Source organism: Loxodonta africana, chromosome 11, assembly GCF_030014295.1.
Source record: "Loxodonta africana isolate mLoxAfr1 chromosome 11, mLoxAfr1.hap2, whole genome shotgun sequence".
NCBI classification, from domain to species: domain Eukaryota; kingdom Metazoa; phylum Chordata; class Mammalia; order Proboscidea; family Elephantidae; genus Loxodonta; species Loxodonta africana.
Genome location: NC_087352.1, coordinates 44,791,460 through 44,813,955, shown reverse-complemented (window position 1 = coordinate 44,813,955; position 22,496 = coordinate 44,791,460). Strand labels below are relative to the sequence as shown.

General features: G+C 38.9%; 1 protein-coding gene across 7 annotated transcripts in view; it reads left to right on the top strand.

Annotated features, from left to right (window-relative positions):
* The window catches only part of PHLPP1 (PH domain and leucine rich repeat protein phosphatase 1), a 233,917-nt gene that overhangs the window by 123,687 nt on the left and 87,734 nt on the right, over nt 1–22,496 (top strand). For 5 of the 7 annotated variants that reach the window (XM_064294420.1, XM_064294422.1, XM_064294426.1 and 2 more), the window contains one exon: nt 1,480–1,605. In XM_064294420.1, the coding sequence (XP_064150490.1) occupies nt 1,480–1,605 (126 nt within the window). Of the gene's footprint in view, nt 1–1,479; nt 1,606–19,699; nt 21,045–22,496 lie in introns of those variants that run through there. The other 2 variants (XM_064294425.1, XM_064294424.1) reach the window with 2 other exon arrangements.

The following is a 22,496-nucleotide window of genomic DNA, read 5'->3' as shown; positions in this document are numbered from 1 at the left end:
CCATGAATTTTGAATGATTTGTACCTTGAAACTTTCTAAAACTCACCTGTAAAACCATAGGAGCCTAATATTGAGAATTTTTCTTTAAATACTCATTTTGTTTCTTAAATGGTTATAGGACTATTTAGGCTTTCTTTTTTTTTCCTCTTCATTTAGTTTTGGTAAAATAGCTATTTTTTCTTAAGAATATGCCACAAAATTGTTTGTAATATCTGCTGAATCTGTGGTCTTGCCCTCTTTTCATTTTTGATATTATTTATATGTGTTTTCTCTTTTCCTGATAGAACTTGCCAGATTTATCAATTTTATTACATTTTTTCAGAGAATCAGTGTTTTGCTTTGTTGATGTTCTTCATAGTAGTATATTTGTTTTTTATTTTACTGATTGCCGCTCTTACGTTTATTATCATCTTCATTCTACTTTGGTTTATTCTGTTTTTGGTTTGACTTTTTCCACTTAAATTCTTGAGATGCATGCCTACTAAATTACTTTTTTGTCCTCTTTTCTAGGGTGAGTATTTAACTAAGTGCTTTCATCACATTCCACAGATTCCCATATGTAGTATTTTTATAATTTAGTTCTAAGAGTTTTTAAATTTTGATTATGACTTCTGTTTTTATTGATACATTGTTTAGAAATGTGTTATTAATTTTCTAAACATATGAGGACTTTATACTGATTTTTTATTATTGACTTTTAACTTAATTGCATTGTGATCTAATAGCATAGTCTGTGATATTTAAAATTTTTACGTTTTCTTTGTGACTTGGTTTGTAGTCTTATTTATAAGTGAAAGTAGAAGTTTGTGTGATATTTATATTACTTTATTTTAGGGTTTTTCCACTTGTAAAGAATTTACTGGGAGTGGAAATTTGACTTGACTGTACTATTATCAGACATAGCAACAATTGTGAGGGTGGCACAGGACTGGACAGTATTTTGATCTGTTGTGCATAGGGTTGCTATCAGTTGGAATCTACTCGAGGGTGCCTAACAACAACAAATACTGTTACATTATTAAGGACTTTAAAGTTCTTGTGGTAGGAGTTTTATATCAGGTTAATCTTTTTTTTTTTTTTTTAACTTATTTAATGTGCTTGAAGATTTCTTAAAAAAAGATTGTAATTCAGAGTAGCACAAAACTCCCGTAAAAGTCCTCCTAAGAGGAAGTAAGAGCCCCAGCACCCTATTCTGAGAGTAGAAGAATAAGAGAAGGTAGTCTATTCCAGTTTTAAACAGGAAGAAGAGAATTTCACTATGGTGGGGGAATCCAATGAAAAAAAAAATCCCCTTTTTTGGTTTCCTTATAATTCAAATTGGTTGGTCAGACTCAGAAACGTACGTGTTTTAAGTAATGAGGAACGTAAATATGGGAAAGATACAAATCTGTATGGACTCATTGATCTAAATTACATTTAATGAAATATGTAAATGATTCTGGTTTTTTACTTGTGTTTCTCTTCCTTTGTTTTTTATAGGTAGAAGAAGTGAAAAAGCACCAGCACTGTTTAGCATTTAGCTCCTCTGGACCCCAAAGCCAGACTTACTACATTTGTTTTGATACTTTCACAGAGTATTTAAGGTGGCTTAGACAAGTCTCCAAGGTAAGCAAGCCTTTATCCAAGAATTCTGTTCAGCTTCTAGCTGGATGAAAAGTTATTTTCTGCTTTACCCAGTTCCAAAATACAGTTAAACACAGAGATTTTTTTTTAAGATACTGCCAATGTTTAGCAATTTTTAGATTTTAAAAGCTAATTTTGGCTGAAAAGTAGCTTTTTTAATTAAAAAATTGTGTGTTATTTGTCAGAATTTGCTAAGTACATACTGAAAAGAATTCAGTGGATAGACTGGAGTTACTATCCCAACATCATAGATAACACAGATGGCATTGAGAATATTTAAGGGACTGGCCCAGGACAGGACAACTATAAAACCACAAAATACCCAGAGAAATTTCTCCTCCTCTTCTGCCTGTTTTTCTTGTAAACAGACTAATCTTGTGCTGTCTCCTTTCACCTTTATTCTGCATTTTGAGTGGTTTAATTTTATCTTTATTACTTCGACCATTTTATAGTCCCCTGATTAAATAAGATCACCATGACCCATAAAATAATAGACCTTTGTGTGTGTGTCTGTGTGTGCATGTGTATTTAGTGGAAACCAAAATAACGTAATAAATAAATAAATGCTGATATTTCAGGTACTGTGTGTAAGGATGTTTTAAAATCTCATTTGTAAAACTGTTTAAAGCTGTGAGGTTTTGTTTTTAAATCTCATTTACAAAACTGTGTTTAAAATCATGGGTGGATTGCATTACTTTAGTGTCTTGGTTTGGGTGTGCTTATGAAATGATGAAACCTCTCTAGGGCACAGAAACATTACAGTGGAATTTGCTTTCATATTTTGGAATTTATAATCCAATTTGTTTTCTATGTTCAGTGTGATTCATGCTGCTGTATGATGTAATTACTTGCCAAATGAATGAGTAGGGAAATAACCGTAAAACAGCTAACAGAAAATTAGAACATAATGTCTTGAAAATCTTTTTGAAATACTGGCCACATTTGTCTTACAGGTAAAAATTGTGTTTCTCTGATGATGCAATATCACATATGAACCTTAGTTTCTCCTCCTTTTAGAGAAGAGGCAAGGGGCAGGGTTTAGATCGATGGGACTTAGAAGATTCTCGCTCCTCCCCCCTCCACCCCCAATAGGCAAACAAGGAGCCCTGGTGGTGTAGTGGTTAATTGCTTGGCTGCTAACTGAAAGATTTAAATCAACCAGCTGTTTCTCGGGAGAAAGATGTGGCAGTCTGCTTCTGTAAAGATTTACAGCCTTGGAAACCCTATGGGGCAGTTCTACTCTGTCCTATAGGGTTGCTATGAGTCAGAATCAACTCAACAGCAGTGGGTTTGGGGTTTTTTTTTTTGACTAGGCAAATAAGGAGCCCCATGGTGCAGTGATAAAGCACTTGGCAGCTAACCAAAAGGTTGGCGATTCGAACCCACCAGCCGATCCAATGGAGAGAGATGTGGCAATCTGCTTCTGTAAAGATTGCAGCCTTGGAAACCCTACCGGCCATTTCTGCTCTATCCTGTAGGGTCACTATGAGTCAGAGTTGACTAGAGGGCAGCAGGTATTAATAGGCAGATGGAGATTCTAAATGTATAAGGCTGCACCCCTGCCAGAGAAAATGGGAAAGATGACACTTTCTCCTCATAAAAAGGTGACAGCAGGGTATGGCTATATTTTACACAGGATTTGTACCCAAATAGGGTGTTCCCTCACTCATTTCTTCTATAATAACTAAGCTCTTTATTCTGTCCCTTACAACTCATTTCTCCTTTAATTAGCAAACTGTAATAACTTGTAAAAAATGTGAAATGTGTTTTTGGTTTCTGAGATTGGAGAAAGGAAAGACACTGTATCTAAAATCTGCGTTTACTAAAATGTTCTGCCCTCTTTTCCCCCATCTCTGACTTTTCAGGAGAAAATCTCCATTCTCCCCCCATGTCTGCCATCCTTAATTACTTTCCCCAAAAGGCTGCTATGGTTATTAACAGCAGAAGGCACCTTGGCCAGATAAAGTAAACAAACATGTATCCTTGTTTGCTAAAAATAAACATAAAAATAGATAACATTTAAAAAGATTGGCCAATTGATGATGGGAGAAATGATGGTCATAAGGGTAAAGGGTTTGGATTTTATTCTTAAAATAATAATGGCGAGCTGTGAACTGTTTCCTTCAGGAAAATGACCTGATCCTGACAGTGGCTCTTTTGTGGAGGCTGACCAGAAATCTGACCATCCAGAGGTTCTGTGGTAGTCTAGGCAAGAAGAGAGCGTGACTCAGCAGTGGAAATGAAGAGATACTCAGGATGTGTTTTGGAGATAGAATAGTGACAGGATTGTTGATAAATTACATACAGAGCATCAGGAAAAGGGAGAAGTAAAGAATGGCTTCTAGGTTTCACCTTGAATTTACTGGGTGGATTGTAGCCTCAGTCAGAAACCATAGCACTAATTATGCTATGTATTTCCACCTATAAAACTATGAACATATATAGTCGTTGACTTCAAAGAGCTTCTGTTCCAAGAGACAGGGCAGAGAGGCAAAGTGCAAGAGGTAGATTATGAAATATGTCTTAAATAGAAATATGTTGATTTCTACCTTGTTGCTGGTGACTGTTACTGTCAAATATTAGCTTGGTTATTATTGTTTCCTGTCCCTGGTTAGGCTAATAAGCCATCCCTATGGAGCCCTGGAAACCGTGGTAGCATAGTGGTTAAGAGCTATGGCTGCTAACCAGCAGTTCAAATCCACCAGGTGCTCCTTGGAAGCCCTATGGGGCAGTTCTGCTCTGTCCCATAGGGTCGTTACGAGCTGGAGTCGACTCAACAGCAATGGGTGTGGAGCCCCAGCGGTGAAGTTGTTAAGAGCTCGGTGCTAACCACAGCGTTGGCAATTTGAATCCACCAGCCACTCCTTGGAAACACTATGGGGGCAGTTCTACTCTGTACTATAGGGTCGCTCTGAGTTGGAATTGACTCAACGTGAACAGGTTTAGTTTTTTGGTTTATTGTCTAATAAATAGTGTTATCTATAATGATGCTTTCACTCTGCTCATCAAAGCCATGGGTAGATTCAGACATCGAACCTCTGTAGTAGGAGAGGCTGGTGCATGAAAAAAAGACAGGTGCATGAGAGGGGGAGAATTGTGACACAGGAGAGCACGATGGTGGCAGTACGGGGAGAGGAAGGTTGGTGCTGGTTTCCTTTTTCACTGATTTTTTTATCACCTTTAGAAAGCTTGATGTGTCAGTGCTGAAGTGTAATGTAGCTGTATGTGTAAGGTAGTTCACACGCACACGCACACACACACACATATTGCACGCAACAAGAATATGGCATACCTTTATACTTAGAACAAGCATGGGTGAGTATTTTCAGGAAGATTACTAGTCTAGGATTAACTAGATATTAACTAGAATAAGAACTTTAACCTCCTTGCTCTTCATTCAGAAAGGCTCTGAATGTTTGAAGAAGCCATGTAGTGTGGGCAGACATGGGTGTGTGACGATATCCAAGTTTCTAACTTCTAAGCTTCTTCATCTGATAAAGGGAATAACAATAGTACTTACTTCTTAGAACTTACATGAAATATGTGAAGTAGACTTATATTTGTACATAGTAAGTAAGTGTGAATGAATGAATAAAAAATTATGACCATCATTTCTCCCATCATCAATTGGCCAATCTTTTTAAATGTTATCTATTTTTATGTTTATTTTTAGCAAACAAGGATACATGTTTGTTTACTTTATCTGGCCAAGGTGCCTTCTGCTGTTAATAACCATAGCAGCCTTTTGGGGAAAGTAATTAAGGATGGCAGACATGGGGGGAGAATGGAGATTTTCTCCTGAAAAGTCAGAGATGGGGGAAAAGAGGGCAGAACATTTTAGTAAACGCAGATTTTAGATACAGTGTCTTTCCTTTCTCCAATCTCAGAAACCAGAAACACATTTCACATTTTTTACAAGTTATTACAGTTTGCTAATTAAAGGAGAAATGAGTTGTAAGGGACAGAATAAAGAGCTTAGTTATTATAGAAGAAATGAGTGAGGGAACACCCTATTTGGGTACAAATCCTGTGTAAAATATAGCCATACCCTGCTGTCACCTTTTTATGAGGAGGGTAGTCTCATGATAGTATCGTTTCCTTTAATCCAGCATCCTGGGAGAGTAGGTTGGGGCTGCTGAAAAGGGTGAGAATCAGCCTCTTGAGATCATGTGCTCTGGGAAGTTTGGAGTGGATGAGGCTAATGCTCTGTACTATGAGCTTTCGGCATTCCCTTTCCATTGTCGTCCGCTCTTCTTCATGTATGTATTAGCAAGTTATACAGTTTAGTCACACTAAGGGCTACTATGGAAACAGTTTCTCTTTTCTTATTGAGAAGCAAAACATTCATAGAATGAGTTGTCTTTCCATCCTGATGTTTAAATAAGGATTCGTTTTGATAAGGATCTGGTAGAATAAAAAATCAACAACAGAAAGGAATAGCTGAGCTTCTTATTTTTAATGACCCTTCCACCTCAATCAGGCTAGGTCAAAACAAAACAAATGAATTCCAATTATTTTCAAATTAAAATGAATTAGATAAGTACTTTAAAAGTAAAATTCTTTGTTTTCAGTTTATGCTTCTGGATTTTAGCTACAAAAGAAGTGTTCATCTTTTGTTCTAATTTGTTTGATTTTAGGAAAATTTCTAAAAGGTTGTTAATTAAATAGGCCTTTATATATATATATATTTTATATACCTTTTTTTAAAACTTCATCTTATCACGTATCGTTTCTTGCCAAAATAATACCCAAGGCATTCGCTTTAGAGTTTTTATTTTGGGCGTTAGATAGTGTGCAGGAAATAGCTCCTTTGGGAAAATTACAAAATTCGTCCTGAAATACTAATGCGTAGCATGCTTTAAACATTTAGTGAAAATTGTATTATATGCAACGTAAAAAAGGGGTCTGTTTGGTCAGCATGTTGTTGTTAGGTGCTGTTGAGTCGGTTCCAACTCATAGTGACTCTGTGCACAACAGAACGAAACACTGCCTGGTCCTGCACCATCCTCACAATCATTGCTATGTTTGAACCCATTGTTGCAGCCACTGTGTCAGTCTATCTCCTTAAGGGTCTTTCTCTCTTTGCTTGACACTCTGTGTTTGCAAGCATGATGTCCTGCTCCAGGGACTGCTCCCTCCTGATAACATGTCCAAAGTATATGAGACGAGGTCTCTCCATCCTTGCTCCTGAGAAGCACTCCGGTTTTACTTTTTCCAAGACAGATTTGTTCCTTCTTCTGTCAGTCCTTGGTATATTCAGTATTCTTTACCAACACCGTAATTCAGAGGCATCAATTCTTCAGTCTTCCTTATTCATTGTCCAGCTTTCGCATGCATATGAGGCAATTGAAAATGCCATGAATTGGGTCAGGTGCACCTTAGTCTTCAAGGTGACATCTTGGCTTTTGGACATTTTAAAGAGGTCTTTTGCAGCACATTTGCCCAGTGCGATACATTCTTTGATTTCTTGACTGCTACAATTTTTTTTCTTTTTTACTTCCATGGGCGTAGATTGTGGATCTAAGTAAAAGGAAATCCTTGACAACTTCAGTCTTTTCTCTGTTTATAGTGATGTTGCTTATTGGTCCAGTTGTGAGGATTTTTGTTTTCTTTATGTTGAGGTTTAATCCATAATCCAATTGGTCAACATGGGCAATGTATCTAGCATGTCTTAGAAGAGGCTGGAGGGCAGTGATGTAAGGAAGGCTGAGAGTGACAGCTGAGGGAAGAGGTGTTGCAGAAAAGCTCCTATCAAATATATGAGTTACAGTAGAGAAATGCTGACCTAGTTGTCCATCTCTGTGACACACTTTTGGACTATATTAGTTTTACACATGTTGACTGATCCTGTGACTACTTTTCAAAATTAATCTTTCACATGAATGTATAGTCTCAGTCTTGCTTATTTTATTTTTATAGAAGTATTAGCAACTTCTGGAATACAGTATTATCCCATTTTAAAACCTGCTTCTTTATTTCAAAGAAGAGTCAAAGTGAATTAAGATCACTGATTTGGTATTGTGTTTTTATGTTTTTATTATGAAAAATGTCAAATGCTCGAAAGTATAGATAAAAGATAGTATAGTAACCCTCATATCTGTGACCCAGTTTCACAGTTAATCAGCTCATGGCCAGTCGTGTTTTATCTATATAGTGCCCCCTCTGGATTTTTATGAAGCAAATGCCAGACATCTGTTATTTCACGCACAACCATTTCTCCCTGTCTCTCTCTATATGTGTTTATGTATGTACATATAAACTCTGAAAGATAAGATCTCTTTGAAAATATAGCCACAATACCATTATCTATATGTTTTCAAAGAATGGAAAAATCACGTAATTATGACCATGTTTACAAGTCCTCTGTTCAGATTACCAAGATTAGGGAGTAGATTCAGTGTTTTATTGCGGAAATAATCGTATAGCACATGATACTGAAGAGAATATACAGCAGTTGTGGAAGAGTGTATATTGTGAGTTGCTCTTTCAACTTTGTATCAGGCAGATCAGATGTTCCCAAGTATTGATTAGCTCAATGAAGATGCAAATAATTTTATTACTTGGCACATTTCAAAATTCAGTATTTTGAGTTTGAATAATGGAATGCCTGAATTGAAAGGGATGGAACTCTGTGGTTAGGAATACTCTACCTAATAACAGGCACTTTTTCTTTCAAATTGTTCTAGTCCTGTTCTGTAGGGAAAAGGAAAATGCACAGCATGACCTCTTCCAATGGACTGCAAACCAGGCTGGTTTAGCTGGTTATAACATGGTGACGATGAGCCCAGCTTTATAAAAAAAGGCAGATTAGCTTGTGGCCCTGTCTCTCTCTGTGTTGCTCAGTGGCTGACATTGTGGCAGTTGCAGGTAACTACGGTTGTCACAGTGGTTTTATCTCCTGCTGTCTTTCTCTCAATAACAACCACAGTGTTTTAATTCTGGGCCATTGAGTCAGGAAAAAAAAGGCACTGTAGTAAAATTTGGGTTGCCATGGTGGGTGTGTTCACCCTTAATATACATAGTGTAGGCAAGTTGGGGCCGTATTTCATGCTGAATTAACAGTCAGGTGAAATGATGAGTAAACAACACCCTTTAAAAGAGGATAAGATATATGGTGAATCACAATTGAAGTTTTGCTTCCATGTGCTTAAAAGTAGTGTTTTATTGTCCATATCTACTCAGAGAACAGTTTACCAACCACTTGAGACAAATCATCCTAGTGTAATAAAATTGAGGTTTCCATTGTGTAGATTGTGTCACTAGATGTAGTTGTGAGGAACCCTTAATGCTACTCTTGGACATCTTTTATACATATTTGCCTCTTAATTTGAAGTGTAGTTTAGGGAGTATGCTGTTTTTTGTCAGCGTGATTTGTCATTTATTTACCATTTAAACATTTTATTGTGGTTTAGGTGAAAGTTCACAGAGCAAATTAGTTTCCCTTCAACATTTTATACGCAGTTTGTTTTGTGACACTGGTTGCAAACCCTTGAATGTGTCAGCAGTCTTCCCTCTTCCTCCCTGGATTCCCTGTGACTGTTTGCCCAGCTTTCCTGCTTCTTCCTTCCTTCTGAGCTTTGCCTTTGGACAAATGCTTCCGTTTAGGTCTCGTATAGCTGATTGTTCTGAGGTGTACATTCCTTACTGGTGTTATTGTTCATTTTATAGGCCTGTCTATTGTATGGCTATAATGTAATCTCCAGGAGTGATTTCAGTTCCAAGATTGAAGGGTGCCTCAGGGCCATAGTCTCGAGGATCCCACCAGTGTCTATCAGGCCGATAAGCCTGGCCTTATTTATGAGTTGAATTTTGTTCTGCATTTCTCTTCCTCTCTGACTATGACCTACTATTGTGGTCCTGGTCAGAGCTGTCAGTAGTGGTGGCCGGGCACCATCTAGTTTTTCTGGTCTCAGGCTAGTGGAAGCAGTGGTTCATGTGTGTCATTTGTCTTTTAGGGGTTGTGCTGTAATTGGTTACATTGGGGTTGGTTATAGCGATAAAAAGCTCTTCTCGCAATTCTGTTCTATCAAGGTGTCCAAGATTTTTATGAAAGCCCTCTCTTCACATTCTATACCCATTCTATAAATAAAGAGTCTGGGGCTATTTGACCAAGGACAATCTAGCAAGTCTGTAATAGTTTCTAAAGTAGGACTGAGGGTCTGAATGACATGGATTTTAGCTTATAAAATACACCCCATCCCAAGAAGATCACGTTTGTATTGGTTATGTAGTGAAGATATGAAAAAATTTGGGAGTTTAATAGATGAGGTATTTGGGTTCAGGTAGACATCCAAGAGGAAATATAATGGTCAAGCTGAGTCTTGAAGGATGGGTAAAAAGTAAAAAATGCTGGCTGCTTTATAGGTGGTTTCCTGCTACTTTCATTTCATTTTCTTATGGAAATCTGACTGTAAGTTACCATATAATTATTATGTAATGATTTCTTAAATAAAAATTCGTATTACAGATTTTTCCTTTTTATTGATACAAGCAGCATTCTATGAAATTAGGGAACTTAGAAATTCTGATTTAAATTTAGGCTTGGTGGTGGTGGGTGCTGTTGAGTCAATTTTCAACTCAGAGCCCCCATTTGACAGAGTAGAATTGCCCGATAGGGTTTTCTAGGATGTAGTCTTCATGGGAGCAGATTGCCAGGTCTTCTCTCACAGAGCCGCTGTGTGGGTTTGAACTGCCAACCTTTCAGCTAGCCCCTGAGATCTTGACCATTGCACCATCAGGACTCCTTAAATTTAGGCTAAAGATGAAATACTTTGGATTGCATTAAATTTTGTTTTTACAATACATAAAGCTGTGATAGTCTCCAAGGTCCAAGTTGGTGAGAATATTAGAATGATCTCTTTATGGTTACAATTATGCTTCATCTACCCCATCTTATTTCCACATTGCTAATCCATTCTAATTTTTTTCCCCTGGGGTGATTGTTGTTTCAGAAATTGCAGTTAATATATTCCTGAAGAACAGATTTTCACTGCAATTCTAGTTGTTTCAATTTAAAAATATTTAATTTGCCTTTCTCCAGATTTTTATAATCCAGTTTTATACAGATGAAAAAGACCTAGTTTGCTTACCACATCATAACAAAAGAAGCTTGCTTCTGTGAAACAGTGCTTATTTGTATATTTAGGCTATTACCATCTTAAGCTCCTCTCTCCATTCCTCTTCCTTCCATCCAGTGCATCTTATCCTTCCACTCTGTTTTTCTCCAGCTGTGTTTGGGACTGGCAGAGTTGTTGCCCCCCCTGCCCAGCAGGGAGAAATGGGTAGAGTGATGGAGGACTGAGAGAGAGCGCTTACTATACCCTTTCTTTGTGCCAGGCACTGTTGTAGGCTCTACTTCTAGTGTCAGGACCTCTGCTCTTGGAAATGTGTTCCTCTTGTTCCTGTTGGAACTCTAAAAGCTGTTCCCCATAGAATTGTTACAGAAGATGGGTGGGGCCTATATTAATACTAATACTTTGAAATACATGTGGATTTTGTTTGTGTAATATATTATCTTTAATAAGATACAGTCTCAGTTTGAGGTAAGGGATTTACAGCTATATTTTAAACTTGCAATATGTTATTTTAAGATTGGGAAGAGCCTCTATAAGGTAGTTGCCAAGGGGGTAATATTAGTTGTTGTTGTTCTCTGAAATATGGACTTAACCATTACTTGGCATGATCTTTGAAAGTGTTCTTTAGTTCAGTCTTAAATTCCAGTCATCATCAAACTGCTCTTAGTTCAGAGACTTAGTGTTTAAGATTTGAAAAGCACCTTGTGGACCTCCAGACTTCTTCCCTAAAAAGAAAATGCCTGCAGCATTTCAGACATCTGTAGTGTCTCGTAAGATAGAGCTAAAGTCTTTATTCCTAAAACGTTTAGTCATTGATCCTAGTTTTACTCTCTGGTATAACACGGAATAATTCTACTCTCTCTTGCTTAATAACCTCTAAATATTTGAAGAGTTACCATTATTCCTGTACCCTTGCACTACCTCCCTGCCCACACCCCCCCCGCCCCCCCGCCCCGTGCCCCATCCAGCCACACATAACGCCTTAGTACTCTATTCTTCAGGAGAAACGTCTCTGGTCATTCCAACAATTCCGTCACTTGGTTTCCAGATCCCTTATCTAGCTTCCCTTCTGGGTGCTCTTTGGTTTGTTGGTGTATTGCAGATATCATCTGCTTGGCACAGAGTATGTGACCATTATTTCCCTTAAGACATTATGTCCAAAGTGGATTATTCATTTGTGAGGTCAACACTAAAATAAAAAGACTTTTTTTCCCCCTCAGCTTGTTGATAGATATATTTTGTTAATAAAATTGTTTAGCATACTAAATTGATGCCCTAATGACAAGACTAATGCTGACAGCAATAACTAACATTTTGGTAACTTGTACTGTGTGCTAAGCACTGTTCTTGATGCTTTATAGCAAGCTCTGAGACGGGTGTTCGGAACAACTCTGCGACCTTGGCTTTAGGGTACCTCTCTTGAGGAGATATTACCACCCCCATTTGCAGATGAGGGAACTGAGGTGTAAAGTAGTTAACCAGTGCTTTATGCAGTGCATTCTGCCGCATTGCTCTTTCTCTTTAATTGCGCTTCCAGCGTTTTCCAGTGGTTTACCAAAAAACCCCACTGCTGTCGAGTTGATTCTGACTCATAGCAACCCTATAGGACAGAGCAGAACTGTCCCATAAGATTTCCAAGGCTGTAAATCTTTATGGGAGCAGACTGCCACATCTTTCTCCTGCGCGCAGCTGCTGGGTTTAAACCACCAACCTTTCGGTTAGCAGCCAAGCACTTAATCACTGCGTCATCAGGGAGTCCCCCCTTACAGTGGCTTAAAGGGCTTACAAACAAACCAAGATTCAAATAACAGCTCTGATTTACTGAAAATATCAAAATAAAGTGCTTCGTAGGCACAGTTGTCAGCAGAACCCAGGCAACTCCGTAATATGATAAAAGGTGGCGTATCACACAATCTACTGACTGAAACTGCTTCCAAAGCAGCTGACATATCCACCATATGCTGATCATTAATGTTCTTAAATGATGGCCAAGAGGTATTTAAGAAATCTGAAAGGTCTTCTGTATCATCAAAGGCAGAGTGAATTGGTTTCAGTGTTATCTAACTCATGAAAATTGGTCTAATATTGATATATCAGAAACTTAACATATATGACCAACCAGTCCCCATGTCTGGTTTTGTTATATTTTGAAGTTCAGTCTTTTTAACTTGAGGATTTAAACCATCGTAAAAATGTATATCTGTAAAAGTTTAGTACTCGTTATATATTTACATATCTTGGAAGGCCCCCATATTTTAATCTAGAGTATTCAGTTTCCTTTCAACTATTTTGAAGGAGTAAATTCTTCTACCCATTGGTCTGATTTATAATTTAGGGAATAGTCGAATTAATTGAAAAAATATCAGTGAACTGTATGTTAAACATGTCTGACCTTGTATGTTATACTTGTGATTTAGATAATCAAGGTTTTTGTACTTTAAATGATAGTAGCTCATTTCTAATAGTAAATCGTTTGAATAAGTATTTCTGCTGTTCCTTTTAATAGAAAGTTGGAATGTAAGTTTTTGTGGTTAGCAGTCTCTTCCCTTCTCCTTTGTCAAGGAAATGCTACCTTTGGGAGATGCTGCTATGATGTACTATCAGGAACTGTCTCAGGTTTTACATAAGGAGATTGTTTACATGTATTCTGCCAATAAGGAAATGGGAAGGAACTCTGAGTTTGGATTTGTTCTCCACCCAAGCCAAGCTCTATTTTTTGTTGTTGCTAAGAAACACAAAGGGTTTTATGTGTGTGGAGGGGAGATAACTGTTAGAACACTGTTTGTGGTATTGCACAGCTGCTGGTGCCATCCTCCTCTGAGCCTTTTACAGTGATTCTGACTCATCAAAGTGAGGCGCCAAGTCCACATCTCCAGTTGAGGCTCTGCAGTGAGCCCCCTGGACAAATAACAGCACTGCCTGCTTCACCGTGGGTATGCACAAGTCTCTGTAGGTGTCTGCGGATTCATGTTCACTTTGTCAACTGAGGGTACTCTGTGTCGGTAGCTCGTCGTGCTTGCATGGAGCTCCGAGGTTTGTATTCTTTGCTCTGTGTCCTCTCATTGCACCATTGTACATACACTATTGTATTATAGTTGTTCAGATGTCTGGATCCTCAAGAGGCTAAGCTTTTAAAGGTGGACTGCATCTCTCCAGTACTAAGTACGGCACCTTGTTCATAAAAGACAAATAATAAATGCCTGTTGAATGGTTCAGTAGAGTTAGCACGATAGCCATGATGGTGCTGATTCCTCATCCGCATCCCATCCCATTTTCCTCCCCATTGGTAGTAGGATCTCTTTTTCTAAATTTTCTATATTGTTTTAGCTTGGTGGTCTAACAGTGAGCCAGGTTCTTTTTTTCTCCACCCTGCAGTTCTCTTCATGCTCTTATTCTTAGGTCCCTTAAATGGTTATATTTTGATACCTTACAGCCCATAATCCTCCTGAATGCTCTTTCCTCAGAGAATCCCTTCTCCCATTTTTGCCTGTTAATGATCATCTCCCCAGATGTTCCTGTCACTTGTCTCCACTGACCTCAACTTCACAATCGGGTGTAAATTAATATATTGTATTTTTTTTTCATATTATTTAATCTTTTAAGACAAAGAAATGGTAAGGTTCTGGAATTTCACGTAGAGTTTACTGAGTACAAAATCAGCAGCTTGATATGTTCCTGTTGTTGTTGTGTGCCATTGTGAGCTGATTTCGACTCACAGTGATCCTACATGACAGAGTAGAACAGCCTCATAAAGTTTCCTGGGTTATAATGTTTATGGGAGCAAATCACCAGGTCTTTCCTCCCAAGGAGTTCTTGGTGGGTTTAAACCACTGACCTTTCAGTTAGCAGCCAGGCACTTAACCATTGCATCACCAGGGCTCCTTATGCTTGTGTTAGGACGTTTTTAGTATATATATCATAATTAATTTTTAGGGAGATTTTCTGCATCTTTCATTAATTAAACAGCTTTTATGAAATGGTAACTATTACAGGATCAAGAAATGAGATGTCATCGTGAAAAGATCTGGTGCCAATTTAAGGTATTTTTTATAATTAGCTTTAAAAAAAAAGAAACAATAGCATGTTGCGGAGCACTGGGAATTAATTATTGAAATCGGAAATTTTTGTTCATGATATAAAGTGCTGTAAAACCGTATTGATAAAGATGAATTTCAAATAAGTTGTTAGAATGCTTAACTATATTCTAAATGCATATTCTCCCATCTCATTCCGACCCAAAGTAGTTTTTAGGGTTGGGAATTAAAACTAGGTCAGCTGAGGTTGAGAATTGTTTACAGATGTCTGGTGAGCTCCCTGGAGACTTGCCCTGTAGCCAGGGGCATAATTTCCCCTGTCCCTGAAGGCTAAGGCCAGAGCAGCTAATGACTCCTAATGCTGGTTTACAAGTGCTCTTTTACTTTACACAAGCACAATTATTTGTGCCCTTTCAGCTGCTTTGACCAAGCCTTTCAGAGTCACTTTGCTTAATTTTGAGCACGCTATGCACATAACAAGGATAAATACAACTTCACTGAAGTATTGAAAAAAAAAAAAAGCAAACTTGTTGCTGTCGAGTCGATTCCAATTCATAGCAACCCTTATAGGGCAGAGCAGAACTGCCCCATAGGGTTTCCAAGGGGCAGGTGGTAGATTCGAACTGCTGACCTTTTGGTTAGCAGCCAAGTTCTTAACCGCTCTGTCACCAGGGCTCCTAAATTATAGAGGGAACAAAAAAATCATGTGACTGTTGCTCTGAACCTTTCCTTGCCTGTGAAAGATGTTCACCTACTAAGTGAACCACCAAGAATAATGTGAGTGATGCAGAGTACAGTCCTATTGCAAGAGACAATGATGATTTTGAAAGCATGGTAGAGGTAGGTTAGGGATAGGACAGATATACTGGTGCAGCAATGTAATTCAGACTCAGAACAAAGACATAATCTGGCTGAAGTGTCCTAAGGATAGGCAGGGAAACAGTTTGGGAAAGTGTCACACTGAGTAGCATGTTAGAAAATGTGTGAAAGCCTAGGAAGTAATCTGAAAATTTGTTGTTCATGTTATCATCTTTATTTTTACCTTGCAGTGTTCTTTGGGAGAAATGTTTTGAAGGCCAGATGAACTTTTTTCATATGCTGTGAAAACCAGAACTAGACGGGACTGCCTTGGTTTTCCAGGTCTCGCAAGTTTTGTCTTTGACAGGGTGCAGTCTTACCACTTTTTTTTTTTTGTTTTGTTCGCTTTAGTGGAAAATATTTGAGTTTTCCTTCTCTGACAGGTTTCCGCCTTACATGGGTTCCACCTTTCACAGGTTTTACTGTACATTTACACGTTTCATTTGGAAAAACTGAAATTGCCCAAGTGGTTGGTATTTATGTTCATTGTAATATATCTCTCAGAGCTCGTAGGTTCATGGAAAGAAACAAAGCATTTAATTTACTAACTCGAAATTATCAGGCTTAATTTTTTTTTTTTAAAGTATAGTCTAGCACTGATTCCCCAAGCCACAGTTATGCTGAGCTGATCTTCCAAAACTTGAATCCATTCAGTTGCTTGGAATGGCTCCTCATTCGTTGATGGTCTGTGAGCTGCATCGCTAGTGTAGTGTTCTGCATGTATTCAATTGGACAGGGGACTATACTACAGCCTTTTTTGTTTTATAGGTTTGTATTGCTTGCAGTTGTGGATGTTGTTCTAAGGATACTTGGTCTACAGAGCCTCTCCTGTTTTTTTAGGATGAGAAAAGTGTGATTACTTACAGCAGCTTAGCTGCTTGGTGAAGTCCCTGGGTGGTGGAAACAATTAACATGCCCAGCTGCTAACCGAAAGGTTGGAGGTTTGAGTCCACCGAGAGGTGCCTTAGAAGAAAGGGCTGGCAGTCTACTTCTGAACAATCAGCCATTGAAAACCCTATGGGGTAGTTTACTCTCACACACATGGGGTCACCTGTGTCAAAATCAACCTGATGCCAAGCGGTGATGGTGGTGATAGTTAGTTGATCAAGGCAGGTATTAAATATTCCCATTTAGAGATAAGGAAACTGAAGGACAAATAGGTGAAGTGACTTATCCAAGGCCACATAGCTAGTAAGTAGTAGAGCTGTCCTCCTTACCCCTGCATCTTGTTAAGCCTATACCCTTCTTCTGTATGTCAAGTAGCCTGGGCTTCAACTTTGTGTCTTCCGCTGTCTTCTTGTTTTGAGATACAGTAGAAGTACAGTAGCTTTTGCCAAAAGGACTTTCTATTCTAATTGTGAGTTCTTTAGAAGCCCCTTTCTATAACAGAGATTTGAGACCATTTCTGTATGTCCCTATTTCTTTTCCTTTATTTCCACGTTCCTGTAACCTTTTCAGTTTGGGCTAGGTACTTACCAGGTGGCATCATCATGGCCCAGCTGGATATACTTTGTGAGATAAGAGTGGTGCAGGACCCATGATGTCAAGGAGTAATGCCCATGTAGGGATTCACCCCTTCGCTGAAGCCTGTATGTGGTCGGCAGATGGCCTCCCTTGCCCCACTCACAGAGGACTCACTGTCCATCTCTGCCTTGTCTTCATTTCTAAGGCTTAAACTTACCCTGCGGACTTCATCTACTTTTCCTTGCTCTGGTCTGAGGGATTATGTTGTCGTTTTGTCATGCGGGTTGAAAGAGGTGCCCTTTTGGTTAAGATCAAAACTGCATTTCAGAAGCTGACTTGATAGTGTAATGTTAATATAATAGTATAGTCCCTTATTCAAATTCTGGATCTACTTCTTGAGCCATGTGACCTTGGACAAGTTACATAACCACACCGTGCCTCAGTTTAACCCTCATCTTTGGAACTATGAGATGAGTTGTTATGAACATTAATCTACAACACTTGGAATAATGTCTGTCACAAAGAAAGCACTACTTAAACGTTAACTATTACTATTATTGTTACTAATACTTGGAGGGGGAAGCTAGCATAATAAAGGCCTACTTGTTCTCAGGCATATCCAAGTAGCTTCTGATTTATTTTTATTATTTTTTTGTTCTCAGGCATATCCAAGTAGCTTCTGATTTATTTTTATTATTTGTTTATTTAGCCCTTTCTTATTTTGGGAGGAATCTTAGTTTTAATAACTGCTGTGTAGGTGGGTCGCCGCCTCTTTGGATAGCCCAGCTGGTAGTTTTTTTGTTTGGGGATCAAGCAGAGCCTTCTAACTTGAGCTCTTCTTCTCTTTGTGGTGGGTTCCTTATGTGCCTAGATTGGTCTGCGGGAAGCACTTAAATCTTTCTTTCTGTTGCCAGGGCACAGGACTGGGCAGAGAGGCAAGTAGTACTAGCTTTTGTAGTCACCTTGGCAGCTCCCTGCCATTATGACATGTCTAATTAGTCCTCTCACTATAGATGTTCCTGGTTCTCCCACGACTCCCATAAGACTACTCTTGCTTGTTGGAGCCTTGCTAATGTGACTTCCTCCCCCTTGTTTCCAGCAGGAACAGCTTGTAGTTCATAATGAAGAAAGGAATCAGATACAACTTGATGTTTTAATAATTGCCTCTTAGTTGCCTAAAGAGAGTATTTAGTACGGCGCTTCAGCTGAAATGGAATTTGTCTTCTTCAAAGTAGTCTCCGTGTGAAAGAATACGTTACATAGGTCAGAGCTAACTGGAGAGAAAGAAAGGGTTGTAAAGTAGTTCAGTGACCGTTCTTTAGCAAATTCTTTTTGAGTGTTAAGCATAGGGTTCTATCAGTGAACAAAATAGACAAAAATCCCTGTGCATATGGAACCTATAGTCTAGACACAGAGGCAGATAATAAATAAGGAAATGATACGATGTTGGAAGGTGATGAGTTCACGCCTCTTCTCAGAACTTTTCTTTGCTTCCCATTTTGCTCACAGTAAAAGCCATACTCCTTGTTAAGTACCATCTAGTTGGCTCTGACTTACAGCAACTTTATGGCTAACTGACAAAGCACTGCCCAGTCTCACACCATCTTCATGATTGTTGCTATGTTTGAGTCCATCATTGTGGTTATTGTGTCAGTCCATCTCAATGAGGGTGTCTCTCATTTTGCACACCTTCTGTTTTTATTTTACCAACCATAATTTTTTTTAGTGATTGATCTTTCTTGATGATGTGTCCAAAGTAAGTGAGCCAAAGTCTTGCCGTCCCTGCTTCTAAGCATTCTGGGTGTATTTCTTCTAAAACTGATTTTTAGAACATTTTGCTCACAGTAAAAGCCACAATCCTTACAGTGACCTAAAAGGCCCATAGGATCTGCTACCCATCCCACCCTACTGCACCCCACCCCACCTAACCCCACCCCACTCCTTACCTTTCTGAAGTCATTACTGGCTGTTCCTCCAATGTGCCGGGCACATTCCTTTCCTAGGGCCTTTGCACCAGCTGTTTCCTCCACCTGGAACGTTCTTCCTTTAGATAAACGTTTCAGCTCCTTCAAGTCTAAATGCCACTTTTCAATGAGGCCCACCCCCACCACCCTAATTAAATTATATCGTCCACCTTCTCAATGGTCCTGACCATAATAGTTACCAATTTTTTAACATACTATGTAATTTATTTTTGAGGTAAGTTTAGAGGGCAGGGGTCTTCATTTTGTTTACTGAAGTGTATACGAAGTGCTTACCTAGAACAGTAACTGGCACATAGTAAGTATTCAATAATCATGTTGAATGAATGAAAATGAAAAGTGCTGTGGAAAAAATAAAGAAGAGTAAATTAGTTTCCTGTGACTACTGTGGCAAAGTACCACAACCTTGGTGGCTTAAAACAACAGACATGTAATCTCGTGTGGCTTTGGAGGCCAGAAGTCTGAAATCAAGGTGTCAGCAAAACTGTGCTCTCTTTGAAGGCTGTAGCAGAGAAGCCAGGGGTGAATACATTCCTTGCTTCTCCTAGCTTCTGGTGGCTCCAGGCATCCCTTGGCGTGTGGCAGCATCACTCCAGTCTCTGCCTCCATGGTTACGTTACCTCCTCCTCTTCTCCTTCACACACCCTCTCTACCTCTCTTCTAGATGGATACATAAGATTGTATTCGGGGCCTACCAGGAGAATCCAGGATAAGATCCTCATCTTCAGATCTGTAACTTAATCATATCTTTTGCCATATGAGGTAATTTTTACAGATTCCAGGGGTCAGGATGTGAATATATCTTTTGGGGGCCACCATTCAACTCACTACAAAGAGTTAAGGGAATCCTTCATTTACAGGAAGAAGACTCATCCCTGGTGCACCACCTGGTAGAACAATGAGTGAAAGGCAAGCCAGAGGGATGCTCTGATCTTTTTTATTTTTCTTTTTTACTGAAATTTTGAGATCAAATTTTTTTTCATATTAAAACACACAGATTCACACACACAGAAAAGCACAGAGTAATGTAACAATTTCTACAGACTGTCTTCCCCAGTTGTTAACATATTGACAGTTTCTTCATATCTTCTTTTGTCCCTGATATAAGGAAATCAGCATTACCGACAAACTCATAGTCTCCTAAGTTCCTTTTCTAGGTCCATTTCCCTCCCTGTCTATCTAGAGGAAATCACTTCATTAATTTGGTATATGACCAATGTATGCTTTTGTAGGCTTATTGTACTTATAACTATTCATACAGAATATATATGGAATTGTTATATATATTTGTGTTAAAAATGTTTTTCATACATGGTCTTATATTCTGTGTAACATTTTGCAGCTTGCTTTTTTCTCTCTCCAGGTTGAAAGGTATGTGGATCTAGTTCATTCATTTTAACTGACTCTCTAAGCTACAGGTTCTCTCTCTTCTGGTTTCAGAATATTTAAATCCCAGAGATCTCTGCTTCGCCCAGCCTGGGTACCATCCTGGTGCCCCTTGGGTCAGTCTGGGGTTTCAGAGAATGGATATTGAAGTTGCTCCCACCAGGATTGTATGCCTGCCCCTGTAGCCAGAGGGTCAGGATGCTTCGTTTGCAGTTCCCATCAGGATCACGTGTGTTTGAGGGTTGTTACAAGAAGTGGAGAAAGATCCCAGGCAGGAAATAAAACACAGATTTCCACTCGAGTTTCAAGTTTGGGCTTGGAAATTCTGTCCTCAGATGGTTCTGTGCCTTGTCCTTATGTTGTGACAACTGTAATGTAGTATCTTAATTGGCTCCTGCTTCTCTCTTTTTTTTTTTTCTCTAGATGTGTACTCATTGGGGCCAGAGATTGTCCCTTGTCTCTATCTTATTTACTGCAGTGTCTGGCACATTGGATGCTCAACACATATTTTCGAATGAATGATTCCACTGCTTAGCATGACTTCCACCTTCGCTTCCTGTGAACAGGTTCCTGCCAGGGAGTTCCATGTGGCTGTGGTGTTTTGCACCTGCCTTTCGGGCCCAGTAAGAGTCTGGCTCATCTCACATCTTTTAGTTTACATTGTGGGGGTTGGCCCTGTTTGGAACTTTCTTTTTTCTTGTTACAGGGTGAAAATTCAAGGAAAGATGAAATTGCTAAAATGTAAACTGAGACTTGCTTTTTAAAATCGTTTGCGTCGAGCCCAGTCAGGCCTCTTTCATCCCAGCATCCCCTTCGCTTTCTCATGTGCACAGTAGTTTCTTTCTAACCTCAAATATGCTATTAGCAGAATATGTTTTATGCCTATTTACTTTGGAATACCTTTTTAGCTTCAGGAGAATTTCAGTTCCAATGAGTGTAAAATGTGAATCATTCAACTTAGAAATGCTAATAGTAATAATAACTGTAATAGCAGTTAACATATGTTGGTATTCTTTTTCTGTGCCAGGCATTAGAGGTAGGTGCCATCTTTATGAGGAAACCTGAGCTTGGAGAGATCAGTGGTCTCCTCAAGTGCTCTCAGCTCATAAGTGATGGAACGGGGAGGTGAACTCCTGTATTCCTAAGGACTGTGTCCTCTGCCTTCTGTAACTAGGAAAAAGAAACCTGGAGTTGTGTAATAGGAAAGGGGATCAGGTATATTGCAGAGAAGGAGCAGAGTTTTCTGTCATAGAGCTTTGGTAAAGATAAAAGAGCATGAGAGAGAATCAGCCCAAGTCTTAGAGTGTCCTTGTGAGGACAGAAGGTACCAAGATGGGTGTCAGTGGGGCTGAAGCCAGGTGTATAAACTGGCACTATATAGCCCACGATATTGGAGAGAGCATTTGAGAAAAACAGATTACTCAGTACATTTTCTGTCTCTAGCACTCCAGTTGGTCAGTAGCCCTGGAACCATGGCCGTGGCAGGACTCATTTACTCAGAAGGGCATTAAACATCTGGATAAACATTTAGACATAAAATAAATTTTACTTAGAATACTTACGTGAAGAAAAGCTGAATGAGTTTATAAGTATCTCACTGAAATTTTGTGGGAGAGACAACCTGAGAAGTTTTTTACAGCAGGCAGGTAATGGTATCTGATTAAATGCTGCCAGTATTAAGGAGGTATACAAGGCCATTGGTGCTGCTTTTCTTTATTTGTGCTGTTTTACATCATTATATACAAAGGCTTTCATAGATTCAGCTTAGATGTGTCTGTCTCCCTTCCTTATATGTACTATAAGGTCTGTATTCTTACCTCTGAATTCTTGTACCTGGGATGTGTTCAGGAATATAACTGTACAGTTGGAGATTACTGGTAAACTTGATAGGATAATCTGTGCTCTTTGTAACCTGTCTCCTATACTAGGTTACTGTAAGCACCCTCCAGGCAGAGCCACAGCTTTCTGCTGTTATTCAAGCAGGAAAAACCTTGGCTCAGTTTTGTACCAAGTGGATACTCTTTTGGTTTATATTTGGATTAATAGTGCTACTGGCATTGTGTATCTGTGTTCTC